Here is a 20,903-nt window from a genome sequence, read left to right as displayed (position 1 = left end):
TTAGTTCATCCCTTGTCATTTCATTTTTCGCCCACCACCACCACCACAACAGTAATCACTGCGGAGAGAAATAGTTTGAAACCTACAAGGGCAGACCGTGCTTTCTTTTCCTTACCTGGATCATCTGTTGCTAGGCAGAATTAGTCTCCTGTAGTCAGGAAGTGCCGCTAAAGTTTCCACAAATATTCCCTTCAACATGTTACAGCCAAACGTTAGATTGTTTTTTTTGTGGAGAAATTAATTTGTGAGCTCCTTATTTGATTCCCGCAGAGAGCTTCTTTTCGATCAATGTTCGTGCGTTTGTCTCCCTCTAGTGGACTGATTGATGAAGGCTGGGGAACAAAAAAGGTCCAACAAGGTCCTGTTTTTGAGTTTTATTGAGAAATGATCTCTCGATGTGATTAGTAATTGGTTTTAACATCATAATAGTGTTAGAATCGCGAGGATATGAATCAATTCATCTTAGAAACTCCCAAAATGATCGTCAATATGTTATTTGCTTACATAAGGATAAAAGAGAAGGCACTCGTGTGTATATAAAAAAAAAAAAAAAACATACAAAAGCATAATATTTGAATGTAACTGGCTTCGGGTATAAATACGTCACAATGGAGTGCAACTGACCTATTGCTCCCTTTTAAAATCAATTTCACATATTTGGTCTACAAACTGGCGATATTTGTATTGCACACAAAACGGCGAAAGCTTAACTTGTTCACAAAGAGGAAAATAAAGAAAACCGCAGAGGCCCCGGCGTGAGCTTAAAAGTCTGAAGTGAAACTCTCAGACCGTCACCGGAGGAGCCCATGTGCGTCACACGTGTGGAATTCCCTCCGCATTTGGGAAGGCAACCTCTCAGAGGATAACGCAGCTCGACGTGGACACCTCTGAACTGTTGGATGCAAACAAAATAATAAAATGCTTATTAGATTGTCTATGGAGCATAATGCTAAATGAAAAAAGAAAAAGAATGAATTGAATAGCACCACGCTGATGGCTGGCTAGCGTGGTTGAAAAATAATAAAAAAAACAAAAAACAAAAGGACCTGTGCTCTGTAGTGGCCTCTTTTATCCTTTTGGGGGCGCTGCTCTCCCACTCAACGGCCGCTCTCTGAGCAAGCTCACCGGGCTCATTGTTCACCTGCATAGACGGGTAGGAAAAAATTTGCTCTGGGCCAATTTCTGTTGCGATTCACGCCATATAAATTGAATTGCTGTTTGAAAATGAAAAAAAAAAAAATCATAGTTGTGTGTTTACTTTCTGTGTGTCTTTACCATGTTCCTTTTCCTATTGGCATGGCTGCTGCTGCTTGGTAAATTGTGGCCGTCAGGAGCCGAGCCGAGGGGTTGCTGGTTCAAATCCTCTCGCTGGAGGACAACCGTCGACCTGGGCTGCAGCTTCCTACAAACACGGTAGTGGAACCTTCGTATGAACCTTAGTATGATGAGTTGGCTCTGCATGTTTTTTAATGGTAAAAAAAATATATATATCATAATTTTTAAAAATGCAACATGCACAGCGAGGCGACCCAGCGAGGTGGAAAGGCTTAAAGTTGCAAATGAAAAGGTAAGTAAGGGTTCAATGGTGTTTAGCATCAACCACATCCCTGGTGGTCGGGCCTTAGCAGAGCTCATCCTTCATTTAGTGCCACCGAGCATCGATCTAGTCACTAATTAAGTCCCCTGTCTGCTAGCTGCGGTGTCAAGAGGGTGTACCTATTAAAAAAAAAACAATGCAATGGAAAAAAAAAAAAGCAGTTATATAATAAAGATGATGACACAACGGACGGCTAATTTTGCTGCGGTGTCAAGAGGGTGTACCTATTAAAAAAAAAAACAAAAAAAAAAACAATGCAATGGAAAAAAAAAGCAGTTGTATAATAAAGATGACGACACAGCAGACGGCTAATTTTGTCATGCAAGGACAGCGGTTACTACAGTGGACAGGTTACAGGTTATCATTATTTGTGAATGAAAGGGTTGCTGTGTGAAGTCTTCTGGAAATCAATAATTTAGCCGTGTGTCGACACACACACGCACACACACCCGACGGACCTTCCCCAGTGGCGTGAGCGCTGCTGACCTCTGGTCCTACTTGGCCTGTCCTCTACTTGGCCCCGCGCTACAGCTAATTACGCTCCCCCCGGAGTTTAGAATCTGTAGATTGGCTCGTCCGCCGGGTGGTCCGAGCGTTTTGACAGCCTCCCCGACAACGGAATCAACTAATTAGCGCCGGGGGCCTGGCACGGCGGGGTCGGGATGGGGCACTTCCTCTGGAGAAGTTGGGGGGGGATGCTAGTCTGAGAATCAGACAAGTTGAGAGTCACGGCCGCAGCTTGAACCAGGAACGTTCTGGGCATACATCGCACCGTTTCAGCATTACATTTTTATACTCGCGATATCGCGCTTCACCGAACGCGACACCCACTGGGTGATGTCACAAAAGCAAAACCTCAATACTCTGGTTCTCAGGCACCTTTTTGAACAGAAGCCATGTACATACATACCTAACTGCCGACGTCAGGCTTTGGTACCAGTCGTTAAAATCCTCCTGGTTGCTTGACATGAGCAGGAGTTTGGCTTTGGGGAAAGTCAGCTGGAAAGAGAAAATGGAATATGTGGGTAGAATTCGATCAAACAAATCGCAATAACAATAACTGGGAGATCGGACATATACTAAAAAAAAAAAAAGAAAAAAAGAAAGAAATAATAATCATAATGTGTCCGTTTTTTAATGGCATCAACTTCACTGAACCCCCACCCCGTAAAATTGTAGTAACGGTATATAACCACAAGGGGGCAGGCCAGACCAGGAAATATCACTACCCATTACCTGCTGACCAAATCAATAAAACTCACTTCTCCGTTAGTTGATCAATTTATTGCATGAGAGCGAACTGTCCGACGGATCTTAACGAGCTTATGAGCGACCCTTTTTTCCCCCGAATGGTTCAAAATCAAGCCTTCGCGATATTAAATGACCTTTGACGTTTACCTGAAGCGGCGGACTCGTTTCGGCCATTGGAACAACTTTTATTTGGTGGTGCGATATTGATCTTTTTATTTGGAAGGAGAAGCTTGTATGACATTTTTTTTTAAACGCAGATGAATGCAATCTTATGATACATGAAATAGATTTCAAAAGGTTCCTTCATCAAACGAATTATCCAATTAAAAGGGGGCTGAATTGAGGGGTGCGCGAGATGCGGCGCGCGTCAGCATAAGTAGCTTGCTCTTTTTATTTTATTTTATTTTTTTTGCACGGTGCAGTAATTAGGGATTTGTCAGGAAATCTGACCCTCTTAGGTAGAAATTACTTTGGATAATAAGGACGACAGAGCGCGCCGCACATAATTTTGCTTGATTATTTATACATCAAAGAGAATCTGTCGGCGATGTGGGAAAATATTCCAGCAGTGAGGGGAGGAGGGAAGAAAAAGGGAGTGAGAAAGCGGGGGGGGGGGGGGGGACTAAGAGTGAGCTGCAAAACAAACAACCCTTGGAGGGGGGCGGGATGAAAAAAAAATACGTTTTAATAAAAGTGATTTTTTTTTTTGGGGGGGTTGGGGTGGGACTCACACATTTTGCATATAGATTGCCATGGCATTTACAGCTGTCAAATTTAATTTAGCTTTAATTCTTCATGGCAACCGGATGAGGAGGGCCCTGGAGTGCTGACAGACCTTTTTTTTTTTTTTTCCTTCCCCCCCCTGAGCTCAGGTAGTGGACCGGGATCAATAATGTGTCTTTATGAGAAATTACGGGTAATGCTATTGAGTATGCATTCGGGCCTCGGCGGGGATAAGAGGCTAATGAAATGCCATTTCTGCCATTAGATAACGCGGCGGGGCCGGGCTGGCGGAAAGCGGCGACAAGGCTTGAGGAAGATGTATTTACTCGGAGGGCCGGAAGAGATGGATCTGGGCCCTAATCTGATCCAACAACTGAGAGATGATCTCGCAAGACGACTGCCGTCAGTGTGTCGCTCGGCTGTGAGCGCACCCCAAAATAACGCATGCACTAATTTCAACTGCCTTTTTATTTTTTTGTGACATTATCTTACATTTGGAAGGCGAAATGACTTCAGGCAAATCATTGTGATTTTGTCCACCCATGCTCAATAGTAGGATTGTGATTGAGTAGAAAAGGTTCTTTTCCACAGGCTGAGCCCATGAATGAACTCTTTGATGCACAAATAATGACAACCTGTAACCCGATAAACTGTCCACTGGGGTGACCGCTGTCCCTGAAAGGGTTAAACGTTGCTTGGCAAAGTTTAGAAAAAAAAAAAAAAGAGGGTTACCTTTGGAGCCGTCACATTTGATCCATGCCGTATTTTGGTGACATTAAAATCAAAATTCAATTTCAGGAGGACAGAGGAAACTGGAAAGTCATAAATCATGATGATTTCCAAAACCGGACAACTTTTAACTTTTTCTCAAAAAACCCCACATGATTTTCTTAAAAATGAACAATTTGAACTGAAAACTTGAGTATGCATTTTGTTTGTCCTGCAAAATAACCAAATTAAATCCTGAGAATGAACAACTTTTTCTTCCTAAAAAACAAAAACAAAACTTTAATCTACAAAGTATGGAAATATAACAAGTACGAACGTTTTTTTTAGTTATTTTTCTTGAAATAATCAAATTTCACTTAATTTCCCCCCGTCCTAAAAAAAAAAAAAAAAAAAAAAAACAAACAAAAAAAAAAGACAGAAAAAATTGAAAAGGACTACAACAGTTATGCAATAAGCTTGTATGACTATGAAACTGTCACGCCTAGAAAATTGTATTTATTTTTAATGAAGTCTCACGGGCCTGGTGACTGGGAAAAAAATGACTGCAGCCTCGCCAGAAAAAAAAAAAAAAAAAAAAAAAAATCTTCCTAGCGTCACCAGTGATTTTTGACCTACTGCATGTTCAAGTCCAGCGCCAATCCACATGAAAAGGAATCGAATACTCCAAGTCGCGCAATCAAAGCCCCCGCCGTCGGCGATGGTGTATCAGAGCGGCGCACATTAGCCGCACGACATAAAGCGCTTGCCGAGACGGCCTATCAGCCGAAATGAATATTGATACCGCGGCGGCATTGGCAGTAAACACTCGCCGGCATAAACGCTTTTGGTTGCTCGCTCAATGACGCGCGACAACGTTCCGCTGAATGTTTCATGACAGCGACTACATCATTTAGACGTAATTTGTCAGCCGGCAGCTGCGCGGAGACCTGCGAGACATTTCAGACCAAAGGGAGAGGAACGGTTGAAGTTGAACTTTTTGGGCGTTTGAAGGGGGACGAAAGGAGGAGGAAGTGACTGACACTCAAAACGGCATCAAACTGTCAAGGACTTGAGCTAAAAAAAAAAAAAAAAATCAAACATATGTCAAAAGTGGATTGACGCCCGTGCTTAGGGCTTAACTCATGTGTCGCTCGAGTCAATGAGCAGATGTCTCGACACCTGCCGCAACATGTTTACTTTTTGCGCTCATTAGAGTTTCTACTTTGCTCGCTATTGTTTAACAATATTACTGAACTGTGCTTAGAATTTCCAATCTCCCGGTTGGTAAAAAGCCAAGCGTGGAGAGTCTCTGTCGTAGAGTTCAGTCAAGGACTGGGCTGATCAGCACACAAACATGCAACGCGAGCTTCATTAAAGTCGGGTTAGGCTCCATCTTATGCGGCAGAAAACGAAAAATGAGACCGAAACTCACACTGAGCAGGCCTCCTTTGCCCTTGGTGTTGCCGAACACTTTTTCCACGGCGCACTCTCGCAGCGGATAGGCGTGCTGGCCTGAAAACTTGTCACTGTCGGTGGGATGCAGGGCGCTGCATGGCTTGGCCTGCAGAAGCATGTCGGAAAACAGGAAAAACATTTTGGGTTTGGCGTCCGCTCCCTTGGTGGGGACCACCTTCAGCCAGCCTTCCCGGATGTACCACCTCCCTGTCGAAAAAGAGAGAGCCAGATGCAAATTGTCTTCTTCAAGTCGATGTCTATAAAAGGCGTTCCTATGCAGCGGAGGAGCAGGAAATGTTGCAAGGGAGATGAGCTCGGACAGTGAATGTTTGTGCCCTGAGGCGGCGTGGGCCGCAATGTGAGCTCGTGTCCCGCTGCGCCAAATACAACCTTCAGACCACCTGTTGGCCCGAGTCCGGTTTAAGCGCTCGTGACATTGTGTTGAGCGCATATTTGCCCTGTGTTAAAGCCGTGCTTTTATAAAATGTTACTTTATGCATGATATATACATATGCCGTATTTTCCGCACTATAAGGCGCACTGCAAAGCATTCTGTTTTCTCAAAAGCCGACACGTGCGCCTTATCATCCGATGCTCCTTCTATCTGGATCAATCTTCTTATCTCTTGGACGTAGTATTTTAAATGTTCTCTGAAAACACGATATAATAAAGCTGTATTGTATTCCCTTTAGCGTAGCTCCATCTAGTGGATGCATAACGCAACTGCAGCCAGTATTGTAGCTTCTATTCTATGCACTTTATGATACGATGCGCCGCATATATGAAAACCGTTTTAAAAATAGGCCATTCATTGAAGGTGTGCCTTATACTCCGAAGCGCCTTATCGTGCGGAAAATACGGTAAGTTACAAGAAGAAGGGTTTGACACTCCAGTGTAGCTAACAGTTAGCTTGAGCTCCTCAACTCACGTCATCATAGCTATTGCTTTGGCCTGAGCCGAAAACCAGTAAGTAGGGGAGTTTTTTTTTTTTTAAGTGAATAACAGCGAATAGTTGCCTGTCAGGAAAATGTCAATAAAATTGGGAACCCCCCACCATTTTTTTTCTCTAGCTACTCTAATTTTTCAGTCGATCGCGGAATGGTGGAATACACAGATTGATGGAGAAAAGCGCAAATTGGTGCCATCTCCTTTGCATTAAACGACAGCGGCGGGACAACAAAATTAATTAGACTCCCGTAGGTCAAGCTGACATAAAAAAAAAAAAAAAAAAAAAAAAAACCCGAGAAGATGACATGGAATCTAAAGACAGCCGCAGTGGGAGGTACAGGCCGAAAGACGTGTAGCTCTTACACATCTCGTTGATTGGCAGTGCCATGACCGGCGCTAATAAGCAGCAGGCTGACATTTGGATAGATAAAGATGAACATTCAAACATGGGTCCGGGGTATTTTTTTTTTTTTTTTTTTTTGTAATTACCCCAGTTAGCCGCCTGTGATTGCAACTAGCCTAGGTGGCTCGAGCTGTGCCTTTCGGGCTCACCGCGGACATTTCCCGCGACAGCGGAGCCTGTTGAGATGAAGTGCAAGGGGTCAAATTGCTTTTAAAATGCCATGGGTGTCACATGGAAAAACAGTCTGGAGATAGGAGATTTGCCGTTGCCGAAGCAGCGGTTGACAACTGTTCAATTAAATGTTTCAAATGAATTAAAAAAAAAAAAAAAAAAGTTACGACCAACTTAGCAAAAAAGGGCGCAAACAAAGAGATGAAAGAGCAGCACGATGAATTGAAATGAAGCATTAAATCATGATGCAAAAATTGGTTACTGGTAATTTTTTATGATTTATTTAATTATGTCATTACTTCGTTTCCTCTATTATTTTCCTCATTAAAAAAACAAACAAAAAACATTTTTGCCTGGCAAATCCATTCAAAAGTACTTGCAAATATGTTCAAAGGTACCTGTAAATACGATTAAAAACACTAAATGACCCCCAGAGCTCTGTATTGATCTTTATGTCCTAATTTGTGAAATGAATACACAAAAAAGTCCGGATCCAATTAAAGATGACTAACCATCCTAAAGTTTCTACCTGTCAAGTTACACATCATCGACTTTAAAACGACTGCAACTGTCGGCAGGTGCCGTTGCCTCCCAAAAGCCGCGGGCAGCTTTGCGAAGACCGGGTTTTTCGTAATAAATCAAGCGGAGGCGTCGTAACGGAACGGCGGAACATGCCATCGCTTCGGATTCATGCTTGAGCGGTAATGTGTTGCATGTTTGCTCAAGCGGCGGAAAGCTGCTGGTGTCCAGCGTACTGAAACGGATGCACTTGAAAGACGTCAAGTTATATTACGTGTATTCAAACCAATTTTTTTTTTTTTTTTTAATCAACTGTAGCTTAACAAAAAAAAAAATGTTGACAAGGTTCTGGGAAGTTGGCAACGCTGCAAGAAGAGGAGTCTCTTTGTAGGCCAGGTACTTCTCAGACTCCCTGCCGGGATCTGACCGTCCGCAGGGTTTTGAGCCAGCAGAGGGTTCAAAGAGCAGGAGATGCCGGGCACTCCTTTCCATGTAAAGGCTTTTTTCGGTGTTCCTTGTCAAAGAGCACCTCCGCTCCACTACAAAGTCTTTTGGGCAAGGCCATGCTGGGGTGGGCTGAGGGAAGGTGGGGCAGGAAATAAAAGGTTCATCTACAAAGGGGTCCTGTTCCTCTGTACTGTAGAGATGTGACAGTTCCCTACTGGTTTTCCCCATCACGATGACGTCTATAAGGCACGCTGATGAAAAAAGGCATCAGGAACCAAGGTGGGGAGGGGGTGGGGGGGGGGTATAAAAATAAAAAAAAGACACCAAGAAAAGTAGAGCTAGGACATGCACCCGAAATCTCCGTTCCCTAATCGTGGGTGCGTCGGGAAATAACGCTGGGAGCACATACTTTGACCATTTGGAAATGTGGAGGCTTGTTCAAATGCTCCGTTTGGGTATTCAGAGTGCTCCAAAAACGGAGTGGCAGAGCCTAGTAGGTACAGATGGGTGCTGTGCCTCTCTGAAGACGCACATCACCGGTTAATTTCGACATGACCCCCGTCGAGAAAAAGTTGTGACTTTTTAGTTGAAAACGGCTTACCCCACGTTGCATTGTGGCCTAAGTTGGAATCCTGGTCGGTCTGTAAATCCTTGTTGCGGCATAAGGAAGCTAAAGAACTTCTATTTTTTTTTTTTTTTTTTGGTGGTTGGCAAATAATTTTGGCGCACTACCACAAGCTTGCAGTAATTCACCCAAAAATATTTGCCAACTATCAAAGACAGTCAAAACCATTCGGGAACGGAATTTTGGGGTGCCAGTGCAAGCCCTAATTTTAATATACACAAGCATACTTGAAGTCGCAGGACCAGACAAAAAAAAACAAAAAAACGATACGGTTTGTAGACAGTAAATTATAGTCGTCATTCTGATGTTTCCCAACGCCGCTTCAAACGGCGCCTTTATAGAAACGGCCGTGATGTTGTTATGCCACGCAAATAACATTCCCAAGAGACACCCGAGATAAAATGACAAAACGTGAAACCGCCTTTGTTTTAAATTGAAGGGACCAGGAGGCAGACATAAATCGGTCGTCTCCGAGGGAAACCGGCCGTCTGTCTGCTGTATCGATGTCCCATTGATTCAGGCTTTGTGTCTCACAGTGAATACCCCCCCCCCCCACACACACACATACCACATCTCCTACTTTATATGTTTGAGGGGCCTGATGTGTCTCATCTGTAAAAGGCAGAGGTTTACTCCCCCCCTACTACATGAGATGGCAATGCTAGTGCGGCGGGAAGCAAAATGAGTCGGTGTGAGGCTGCGGCCGCTCTGAAGCCGGCCTGGTGGGACTGCGGGTTTATTGGCTGGAAAGGCGGCGGGAGTTGCGAGGGGGCCTGAGAACTTGAATGAAAGCCGCTTTTGAAACTTCCCGCATTGGCATTAGAGAAACGCCCGCTTCTCTTGCACCAGCACAAATGGAAAAATAAATAAATAAAAAATACAAGAAAACAAACTCACCCCCACACACACATGGCTTGGCACATACATGCATTACCCATATCGAGAAAACACACACACACTTTGGCTGCCTTTTTATCAGCGAGTCCGCAAGATGAGACCGGCTCTAATTGGTCCCGGGGGAGATTGGCAGGGCGAGCGGAGCAACAAGGAGGCCGGAGTCCCCCCCCCGGGGACCAACAACAGGAGGCGGGAAAAGAAAAGGGCCACAGCTCCACAAGTAGAGAGGGAACGGCGACGGAAAGAGGGGAAATAATTAAGCAAAGAGGCAAAGTTAAGCGAAAAGAAAAAAAAAAACATTCAAACCACCTCGGAGAAAGTTGCCCCGATTAGCGGCTATAAAAAGACTTACCGACTGTACGCAATTCATCGAATTTCCCTTTGCTATATCTACACTTGCGCCCCTCTTAAGTCCCGCAGGACACGGCAAGAAGATGCGGAGAGGGGTGGTTTGAGGTGCCGCTCGAAAACCAGATGAAAAGAATACGTGATCAGAGGCTCCCTAACCTGCAGCCAACACCTTCGTCTTTCGCCCCTTCAGCAGTTTCTGCACCCGGCACAGCTGCAGGTGGTTCTCGTGGCGCCGGGTATTGTTCTGGATACGCTGGTGCAGTTCTTCCACCGCAGCCACCGCCCCTGTGGCAAAAAAAAAAAAAAAAACACGCATAGTGCTTGAATCATACCCGTGTGGATGACTTTACTTACTTGAATGACAAAGTCCACACAGAAACATCCAATTGTATCATCATCAGCAGAAAAGGCTAAACTGCACGGTCTCTGTACCGCTTCAATCGAAATTTAAGACCTCCCATTCACGACATGTGACAGTGGGGTGTGGGTGAGAAAAAAAAAAAAGCTCAATCAAAAATATTTGCAGAAACCTTTCGAGGCAGATTGTCATTGTTCCGATATATTTGTAATTAGCGTAACGTATGCTAATTTCCATTAGCCCGTCGAGGGCGCTTCGTAGCATGTGTTAGCATGGAGCTAGCAAGCGTTACATTTTACACAAAAATTATCTCCCCGGTTTTATGTGTCATACCTTGAGTAAACTAACCGGCGGGAAATAAACAGCTTGAAGCAAGCACGCTGGGCCTCTTATTTGAAGTACTGAAACCGAGGAGATAGACCTTGTCTTCATAATTTCAAGAGCATACTCTCTCAAAAATTGCAAACAACCGTTTTTACAACGAAGCGACAAACCTTTGCATCCGAACAACACGCCAAAAAAAAGGAAGGGAAGCCGCGAACTTACTGCAACGCAGCCCCGACAAGAGCTGTAAACATTTTCGAGCAACATCATTAACACATCCGATGGAAACGACGCGCGGCTGAATCCTAATTTCAAACGCAACATTTCAACTTTGGTTGGGGGGAATGAAAGTCTGGATGAACAACGAGCCTCTCGGCGACGTGCCTCTCCGAAAATAATCACCGCCTAATTGGCTCGCTTAACTTCACAACAATTACAATGTAAACCAAACAAGGCATCCGTGTAGACTTTTCCCCTTTGTTATGCCTGCTTGGAATATTTTTATTTTTTTTTTTTCCACGTCGGCTGCTTCGGAAAAACAACAACTTCTAATTACAGCATTCTTGACATGAGATCTGGCCGAGGCATTAATAATACATTGAGCCCATTAGACACGCTGAAGAAATCTTGCGATTCTTGGGAGCGCTTTATTCCACTTATTTACTATTTAGACAGCGTTTTGACGGTGGAACGAGCGCCGGGGAAGAACTTTTACGACAAAGTCTCAGCATCATTTCTGGAGGTCGTACCTTGTTACCGCGCTTGAGTTGTTCTTCGCTGTGTCATCTTTCAAGCCGGCAAATAAAAACTCCCAAAGTGCCGCAATTATAACAATTAAAATCGAGCCCGGGATGCAAAGCAACGCGGGAAACGAGAAGCTCGAGGGGGAGAACGACGCGGAGCGACACAAGAGGAAAAACAACAACAACAACAAAGTTCTTCGACTGTACGGCACTGAGCTCGTTTCCTTAATCAGATACAATGTGATTTGTCAGAAATATCTTTTTTTTTTTTCATAATTCCCTTCGCAATACAATTGGCCTGATGATGGAAAGTTCACACAAATACACCCAACGCCCCCATTCAAAAAAAATAAAAAAGCAGCAGAGTTTAAAAACAGATCGCTAATGAGAAGAGGAAAAAGGCGATGGTGGAGCACTTTCAGATATGTACCTTCATCTTAGAGTCACGGGCTGTTTTAATTTGTAAGCAAAGGCAGCACATCAGCAATGAGATTTTAATTGATACACATAAATAATTCCTTGTGTATATTCGCACTTCAGTCGACTTCGCTGTTTATTTGACGGCCGAAATGAGTCATTATCGGGATTTGTGTTGATGTTGGAGGACGTTATTTATTAATATCGCGCCTGCTTAATAGCCTCTGATCCGCTCCCAATTAATTATGTCAAAATCCACATCAAAACCCCAACTTGCACTCGCGAGCGAGGCTTTCGCCTCGCTTTCATTTCTCCACTGGCCAAAAGCGCTGCTGCGACAATAACGGCAAATGGGGAATGAAAGGGAATGCTAACGCGGTCTTTGTTCGCCAAATGAAGATAATGAGGGCTTTCTTTTAGAATGACTGTCTGCTGACTGCTACACGAAAAGTTCGCGGGGGAGTTTTCTTTTGGTTGATTGGGGGAGCCAATGTGCAACGGCGAGCTTTTAGTCGCAAGTAAAATGATGGCGGCGGAGAATCATAAATAAAAGTAAATACCTGCTGTGCGGGCGTTGGCCACTTAGGGGCAGTATAGTGCATCGAGGTACACATTCACATCGATTAAAGAGTAGAAGAAAGTTGTCATTTAACTTTATTAATATAACTTGTATTTTATAGATTACGACGATTATATGACGAAAATATTTGTCTTACTACAGCAATTGTTTGTAAATATTCGGGGTTTTTTTTTTGGAATGAACATCAATCCCAGAATTCAATGCTAATTTTGGATTAGCATTATCGAGCATTAGCACGAGCGAGGTTTTGAAAACGAAATCGGGGGATGTGTTGTGTTTCAATATTGAATGTGTTGTCATTGCTGTTATTGTGTGTTGAGTCAACAATCTAAAAACACGCTCGGGGCAGAGGAAAAAAAAAAATCAACTTGACACGCTTGCTGCAAGCAACACGGTGCATTCAGGGGGCGTTCACAACGGAGGAGTTTGCACACACAGACAGGGCACGTTACTGTTTTTTTCTCTCTCAACTGACTGACTCATTCCATCCATCCCTATTAGTGACCTGGAGTTGAAAGCGCAGCATCCAACACAGCAGCAAAACACGGAGCCGCTGAATCCTGAAATTACATGAGAACGTGTCGCTGCAAACCTTGGCATCATCCACTTGAGGGCGGGATGGAGAGCGCGGTATTCATCACTTCACAATAAAAAAAATAAAAAATACATAAAAATTGACCTTGACATGCAGCGGATGAGGGCGGGGGAAAAAAGATGACTGAGACAGTAGCACAATCGTGAAAGGCACTTACGGGAAAGCTGTTGGAACTCTGGGTTATCAGGAGTCGTATTGGCAGTCATCTCTTGTAGAAAACCTTTATACCTAAGAAAGCAGAAATTCATTCAATGCCGAAAATCAGGTTAACGGATGTCCACCGCGTGGCAACGGCTATATTGCTGAAAATGTCCTCGCACCAAAAAGACATTTAAAAAGGATTAGCTGGATAAGGTTCACCAATTATAGCATTTGTCAGCGGTGTCCCCAGCTGTCGAAATAAAAAGCTTGTGTTTTTTTTTTCCTTCTTCTTAACTTAGACCCCCTTCTGTGTTACAAAATGGGATGAAAACAACCACAATTTGGCACCAAAAAAAGCCAATAAGAAGATGGGAATGGGTTTTTTTTTTCCTCTGTGCTGAATTCAGTTATGCACTTAATACAAACCAAACTGGCCTTGTGGAAGAGTGGCCAATACTAAAGGTAAATGCAGTTGCCAAGTGGCACCATTTGTTCTTTTTTTTTTTTCCATTGGGAACACTCCGCATTCTATTCTAAATGGAAAATTTGACGGAAAAAAAAAATATTACTCCTGTACAGATAGCGATCAAAAACGAATTCAGAATTAGGCTGGTCAAAAGAGCAGTGTCGGAATATTTTGTCACAAAAATTGACTGGATGAGCTGAAGCATGTTTAAAAAAAAAAAAAATACACTAATAATTTTAAACCGCTTCACATCTGCGCTGCCTTCGTCACTTTCTGTGAAGGGATAACAAATCGTCATCACCCGGGCCACCAGACAAACATCGAAGGGTTTTCCCAACTACGGGACTCAGTCGGTCGCAGCAACGCTGGTCCATTTGGCCTCGGTAATAAGAGGCGCCATCCCGTGAACGGCGGGCGAGAAGTGGTTGTCAAAGTGCCTTTCAACACGAGCACGTAAACACGCATTCATTTTTGTGGGGGGGGGGGGGCTATCGCGCTGGTAAGTATGTGGGTGGAGGGGGGGCGGGAGGCTTTGCTGAAGAAGAGAAAAGGAGTGCATTGCTGCGTGCACTCGGTTACTGATTAGAAATGAAATAAATGCCGAACAAGCTCTAATTAAGCCGACATCAATTAAGGGACACTTAAAAAGAAGAAATAATTCCAGTTCCTTCTCTCCTTGTACCATCTTGTAGTAACAAATGCATTACAGGCATTATTAGCAATGGCTGCCCTTGTTTCTTTTTCTTCTTTTTTTTTTTTCTTCCCAAGGAGTTGAGATGAAATTCTAATTACGGCACCGATGTAACAAAGGCGCCACTCTAATGAGCATTATTACAGCCGATTTCAAATAATGTAAATGACGCTCACTCGTTAAGCCGCCCTGTCCCACTCATTAGTACCACAGCAAAGAAAGATAATGAGACAATCACATATTCCCAACAGCTCGGATATTTTCCGCACGAACCGGCGGTTTGATGCACCTACCGCCATGACAACATGAGCCGCTGACCGCGTGGGAATGTGGATTTATGTCGGCGCACGTCAATTTACAACAAGGCGAAGATTTTTTTGTCGTTAGCGTCCGGGATGCTCCAACTGAAGCATGCCGAGTCATGCAGCTTCTGAATGCTGTAGCGCTCCAAATACTCTGAATGCATGGATATTTGCAGAGATACACCGCAAAAAAAAATAAAAAAATTATCGTGATCTGATCATGTGACTGGAAACTCGGGCCAATCGCGTCATTTTCTGATCGGTACTGGGTGAAATGTCTTAATTTTTAAAGTTCATCTAGTGACAAAATCATCCTCATGGTCATTGTATCAGCCGATACGGAATTGAGACGGAACCCGAACCCTAAAATGGAAATCCATCTTATTAGAGGGCCCGCTATTGTGCAAAAAAATAAAAAATAATAGCCAGCTTTTTGACAGCTGGCTGTCCTGGGCCTAAGTCACACGGCAGCCGCAAAGGGGCCGCAACCCGATTATGAAATCCGACTCGCTCGTGACGCTTTACGTTGAAAGCGAGCGTCCACCTCATTATCTGTCTCAATGGGTGGAGACTCAATAATATTGAACTGTTCATGGCAAATTTGATGTGGGTTGGAAATGGAATTACCTCAATGCTGACGATGAAAAACAGGGTCAGGCAGACTATAAAACAAATTACCAGGGGGGACGATGAGGGGAGAGATAAAAAAAAAAATATAACAGCGATGTACCTGTCGCCCACGTCTTTCAGAAAACGCTTGAAAAGGAATTAATCAGAGGTTTGTCCTTGTCTGGAGGAGCCTTACAGTGCCCGGGGATGTAGCGGTCGACAGAATAAACGCCGCCGCGCACAAAGGCGGCTAATTTGAAAAGCCCACCTTGTCAAATGAAAGACGAATTCAAGTACGGCAGCCTGAGTACAACACCCGACGAAACGCTTCACAATACCGAGCAAGAATGACAATGACCCAAAGACCTCCGGATTTTTTTTCGGTACGCTTTTTCCATCGAACATCGTCCTCCTTCTGAAGCCAGCCTCGCGCCGGGTCAATGCCTCGTTACGCTAAATTGTGCCGGGTTTCCAGCGCACGGATCCCAAGGCCTGCTGCCATTTCCGTTCGAACTTAAAAACGCCATTATTGACACAAATGCGGCCGGAGAAGGGGTTGTTATTTCAGCGACACAATCAACTCGAGACCCCCCTCCCCTCCCATTACTGTCATAACGGTGAACTCAGCGGAGAGGAGACAGATGACTACTCCAGTTCGGCGCCGGCGAACGCCACTTAATAACGGCAATTATTTTCGTCGTCCCCGAGCGGCAACATAAGTATCCGAACCCGGGGGCGCGTCCCTCGAGGTCGCCCGAGTTTGGGCAGACGGATCAATGACGACGACGACGGCGGGAAGTGGGCAAGGAAACGGAGCGACGCAAGGTTGCACTGGAGGCTGATTATATGTCAGAGTCGCAGATAATTGGATATCATAGGGACGATGACACCCCCCCTCCCCCACATGCAATAAATGTTTTACAATCCTCCCAAACTGTAATGGAAATTTACCAAAGACGTCGCAGACGTGTTCAAATGAGGACATTACGAGGTGTGCGCAACGGCTCCCTCCTGTGAGCGCGTTTTGCGCCTCTCAGCTTGGCGGGTTCAAATGACACGCTTCCACGGCGTCATCAAAGGCAACGCGCTGACACAAGCGTTTACGGTATCAAGAGCCCCGTAAAAATGGCATTCATTTTTCAACTTTTGTGTGGATCTAAAAAGTCCAAACACCTCCACCGTTTTTTTTTTTGTTTTTGTGCAAGAAATCCTTTCAAAACTTTATTTACTTATTTCACAACCTACGACATCACCTTTTCAACTCAAACCTTTTTTCGGAAGGGGAGGTAAAAATAAAGAACTGCGAAAACGTGGTTGCAAAAGTGTGCACACCCTCTGGGAGCAGCTGTGTTGAACCCATAATTGTGCCTTTGCATTATTTCAGTTGTTTACTTTTAGATGACCGTATTTTACGCACAATAAGGCGCTTCGGAGTATAAGGTGCACTTTCGATGAATGGCCTATTTTAAAACTGTTTTTATATCTAGGGCGCACCACATGTTAAAGCGCACAGAAGAGAAGCTACAATAATGGCTGCGGTTGCGCTATGCATCCACTAGATGGAGCTATGCTAAACGGAATACAATACAATACAGCTTTATTTGTATAGCGCTTTTACAACCGCTGTAGCTGTAACAAAGCACTCTACGGAACATTTAAAATACTACGTCCAAGAAATCAGAATATTGATCCATATGTAAGGCGCATCAGATTATAAATCGCTTTAGTCAGCTTTTGAGAAAATGAGATGCTTCAGGCGCGCCTTATAGTGCGGAAAATAAGCTAAAACCAACTTATTGGTACAGGTTGAACAATTGTGCAAAATCATAGCATTTTAACAGGGGTGTGTAGACTTTTTTTTTTTTCTTTGTGCAAAATCATAGCATTTTAACAAGGGTGTGTAGACTTTTTTTTGGTTGTTTTAAATGTCCGCTGTGGCCACAAAAATTCGTCCACTACAGAGGATACAATAAATGATTTAAATGTCCGCTGTGGCCACAAAAATTCGTCCACCCCTGCTACAGAGGATACAATAAATTCTATCAACGGTAAAAGAAACTCTCAGATGTTAGCTCATCGCACAGCACCTCGCAAGTTGGATGGACGGAACATGGCATGATGATGAGCGTGGAAACTGCCTAATTAAGATGCAAACAAGCGGCTTGATAAACCAGTGTCACCAAATGCGCCGCGTTGGAAAGCGCGTTTGCGCTGATTTCTTTTCTTGTTCCGCTAATTAACAAGCGAGATCAGGACCGCGTGAAATTACAGCTAACACAAAGCGGTACTTAACAAACCAGATTTTGACAGCTCCCGGACGGACGGCGTGCGCGCGTGGGCCGCCGCATCAAATAATAATAATTATATCTGTCACCGAAACGAGAGATTGTGCAACGAAGGCGGCAAAAGACCGGTGAAAGGAAAACAATCAAACAGCAAAAAAAACAACTCAGGCGGGAAATTCGGTGACACGTTAAGGAAGTGGCGGAGTGTGATCAGAACACATTTCAGGAGTTGTTGGTAAGAAGTCGGCTAAAAATAAATAAATAAATAAATAAACAAAAGACTGTGATTTTGTGGAAACATGATGTGATGGGAGACTAACACCATTGTTTGCTGTAAAAATAATATGTTCGGCGTGTACTATTTATTCACAGCGTATTGGGAGAAGAATACCTTTGAGGAAGCATTGATGTAATTTAAATAATGTAAAAATAATGTTGTTTTTGCGAGTGTAAGCATGTGCAAGTGGAGGGGGAATAAAGGGGGAGTGGGAGGGTTAGGGCTGTTGTTCGAATTTATAACAATAGTTACAGTTAATGCTGATTATGCGAGCATTTCAATTGGCGTCGGTGTATTATTTTTTTTTTTTGACACATCTGCTTTTTATTTTGTTGATCTTGCTGATTGTTGAAAGACTTCTTTCTCAGGATCAGGATTTTGTCTTTTGTCTTCTTTTAAAATAAACTCGACGTCACAGTTGTATACTGGTACTACAAAAAGTACCACGGAAGCTTGCTGTCAAAATTGAATTAAAAAAAATATATATTTCGGGATGGTCGACGTATCGATACCAGTTATCGGTATCGGGATGATACCCGGGTTTATTTCGAGATATCGTTCCTCGCGACCCTTGTGGCTGCTTGTTTTACGATCGCGAACTAAAAAGCATGCGAGTCGGACAGATGGCCGCTAAGATGCAATTTCTGTGCTAATTTTTGTGCGAATTCAGATCAAAAGAGAAACATGAAAATAATAAATGGTGTCAACAAAGTACAAGAATTTCATCTTCTATTTTCCACTGCCCAAAATTAATTTCAACGACCAAAAGAATCCAAAAAGTTCCATCTATGATTCCACGATTTTTACTGATGTTTTCGGCTTCGCTCTGGTATCATTTCAGTATCGCTAGCAAGCTACTTGATGCAAGAATCGAATCCAACTCACAATTTTGCTATTGTGACAAGACTAATTTAACATGAGGTGAACGTTGTTCTGGAATTCTGGGATTAATTTGTCGATAAAGGCCAAAATCTGAGTTAAAACAAAAATTAAAAGGCTAAAAATTGGGTGGAAATGAGGTTTTAGCTTCCTTGACAGATTCGTGAATCAATCCGTCGATGGAAAGCTTACTGATCAATCCGCTTGATAGGAAGTTGAAGCAGGTCCTCCAGCGTGTGGTTGTTGAACTCGGGTCGGCCTTCCTGGAGTTTCTTAAACCGTCTGAAGGCCTTGTTTTTCTTCAGCTGGATCTGGATCATCAAAGGAACACACTTTATTAAAGTCGCATCTGCATTCAGCTTGACCGCGAGCTGCCAGGCTAATCGGAAAGGGAACCAAAACTTTTTTATCGATTCGCCTTTAAAAAAAACGGGCAGATCAACATTTCACGATGATCCCGTTGCAAAGGGTGCAGACTCACCCGGAGCGCTTTTTGGGCATCGTAAATGTTGTCCACAAAGACGTTGTAGTGGTGCAGTTGAGGGCAAAACTGGTCGAAGCCTCTCCCGAAGTAGCCGTTCTCCAGGTGAACCAGCAAAGATCTGGCCAAAACACAAATATCCAAGAGTGATCTTCTACATTTGCCAGTGCTAATGCTAATCTCAATGTAAAATCCCATGGAAATGCTAATTGGAAATTAGCATCGACTTCCGGGAGCGACAGCCCTTCAAATATTTACACACAATCACTGTTTAGCATCGACTTCCGGGAGCGACAGCCCTTCAAATAACGAATATTTACACACAATCACTGTCGGAATGCATAAAGTCTGGAAATATAACAATGCTCGGTACCTCACAAGACTCGTGAAAATAAAACCACAACAATAAAATCAGGTCAAATAAAGACGATAAAGAGATAAGGGAGCTGCGAGTCCACGGTTTGAACGTGAACGAAAAAACAAAATGCAATGCTGTCAAGGTGCGACTGCTGCAGAATAAAAGTTGCAAGAGGCTTGAATTTCAGTTCGGTTGCGTTCGGGGGGTCACGGGTGAGCTGGAGCCTCACCCAGCTATGGCCTATGCATCTCTTTGCATTAACTCCACAGCTTGCCGTCCTAACCAATCATCTATATTTAGGCGACGCCGACAAGATAAGACATCGCAACGCCCTCGCAAGATACGCCGCATAGATTTTGCGCATCAAAGAACCTCCGACACATTAATTTCCGAGCGCTTCTTCCTCACGCGCATTTTTGCCCGCAGTCACGAGCGCCGTCGGACTTTTGAGTTAGTGCCTGAGAAAACACTGCTGTTCGGCATCGGTGTGATCTCAAATGAGGCGCCATCGCATCTGAAGGATCATTTCCCGGCAAAAGACAAAAGCGAAATTGTTGAGCAAAGTTTAGAAGGAACCCCCCCGCCCCGTGCACCCGCCTCCCGCGTACTCACACGCCGTTAATGGGGAGGGTTTAGCAGACGAGGCTCTGTAGTGCCTGGTTTGTAGGCCTGGGTGTATTCACCGGGACCCAGACGGTGGGTCTACCTTCAGGGCAACCGGGGCCACTTTGTAGTGAGAACATGCCTGCTGAACTCCGGAGCCAAACAAGTGAATCAAGGCGAAGGCAAAACAGTCGTCAGCCTGTCAGGCACATTATAGCAACACGGACGCAATTGGTTGGGGGTGTTGACACTGGTGAAGGAGCTTGTTATCCAAACTTAGAGGAAGTACCACACACACACATACGTACGTATGCGCGCGCGGGCACACACACACACACACACACACACACACATTCCCACTCTCTAATGATGTTCCCAGAGACTTCTGTTCGCACACGCTGGAAGGAGCACATTTCAGTTGAAGTTGATTTAAATAGATTTTAATGAAGTTGCACGCCAAGGTAGCCTCTGTTCGTAATCAGGAGATGCAGGAGCAGCCGAGAGAGTTCTAACGAGGGCAAAGGGCGGGAAATATAGTGTTTCCGTTTCGCCCCCACCCTCGCTCCCTTCCCCCCCTCACTCCTTCTGCCATAGGCTATTATGATAAATATGAAATTAAAGATTACTTTTTTTTTTTTTTTTTAACGGCAATTAAATTGTCTGGCCATCAGCGGCGGGGGGCGATTAATACTTGCCGCG

General features: G+C 44.0%; 1 protein-coding gene across 1 annotated transcript in view; it reads right to left on the bottom strand.

The window, feature by feature from the left end:
- Positions 1 to 359: 359 nt before the first annotated feature.
- arhgef39 (Rho guanine nucleotide exchange factor (GEF) 39) overlaps positions 360 to 20,903 on the bottom strand; it is a 28,671-nt gene continuing 8,127 nt past the window's right edge. Inside the window, exons 3-11 of the mRNA XM_019866235.1 lie at positions 19,244 to 19,364; positions 18,955 to 19,073; positions 13,270 to 13,340; positions 10,252 to 10,380; positions 5,712 to 5,941; positions 2,508 to 2,596; positions 1,276 to 1,402; positions 1,047 to 1,141; positions 360 to 892 (exon numbers count right to left, since the gene is read on the bottom strand). Of these exons, the coding sequence (XP_019721794.1) occupies positions 856 to 892; positions 1,047 to 1,141; positions 1,276 to 1,402; positions 2,508 to 2,596; positions 5,712 to 5,941; positions 10,252 to 10,380; positions 13,270 to 13,318 (756 nt within the window). The 5' untranslated portion in view covers positions 13,319 to 13,340; positions 18,955 to 19,073; positions 19,244 to 19,364 and the 3' untranslated portion in view covers positions 360 to 855. The remainder of the gene's footprint in view (positions 893 to 1,046; positions 1,142 to 1,275; positions 1,403 to 2,507; positions 2,597 to 5,711; positions 5,942 to 10,251; positions 10,381 to 13,269; positions 13,341 to 18,954; positions 19,074 to 19,243; positions 19,365 to 20,903) is intronic.

The sequence above is a fragment of the Hippocampus comes genome, unplaced genomic scaffold (assembly GCF_001891065.2).
Source record: "Hippocampus comes isolate QL1 unplaced genomic scaffold, H_comes_QL1_v1.1 scaffold50, whole genome shotgun sequence".
NCBI lineage: Eukaryota > Metazoa > Chordata > Actinopteri > Syngnathiformes > Syngnathidae > Hippocampus > Hippocampus comes.
This window is presented reverse-complemented; position numbering and strand designations above follow the sequence as displayed.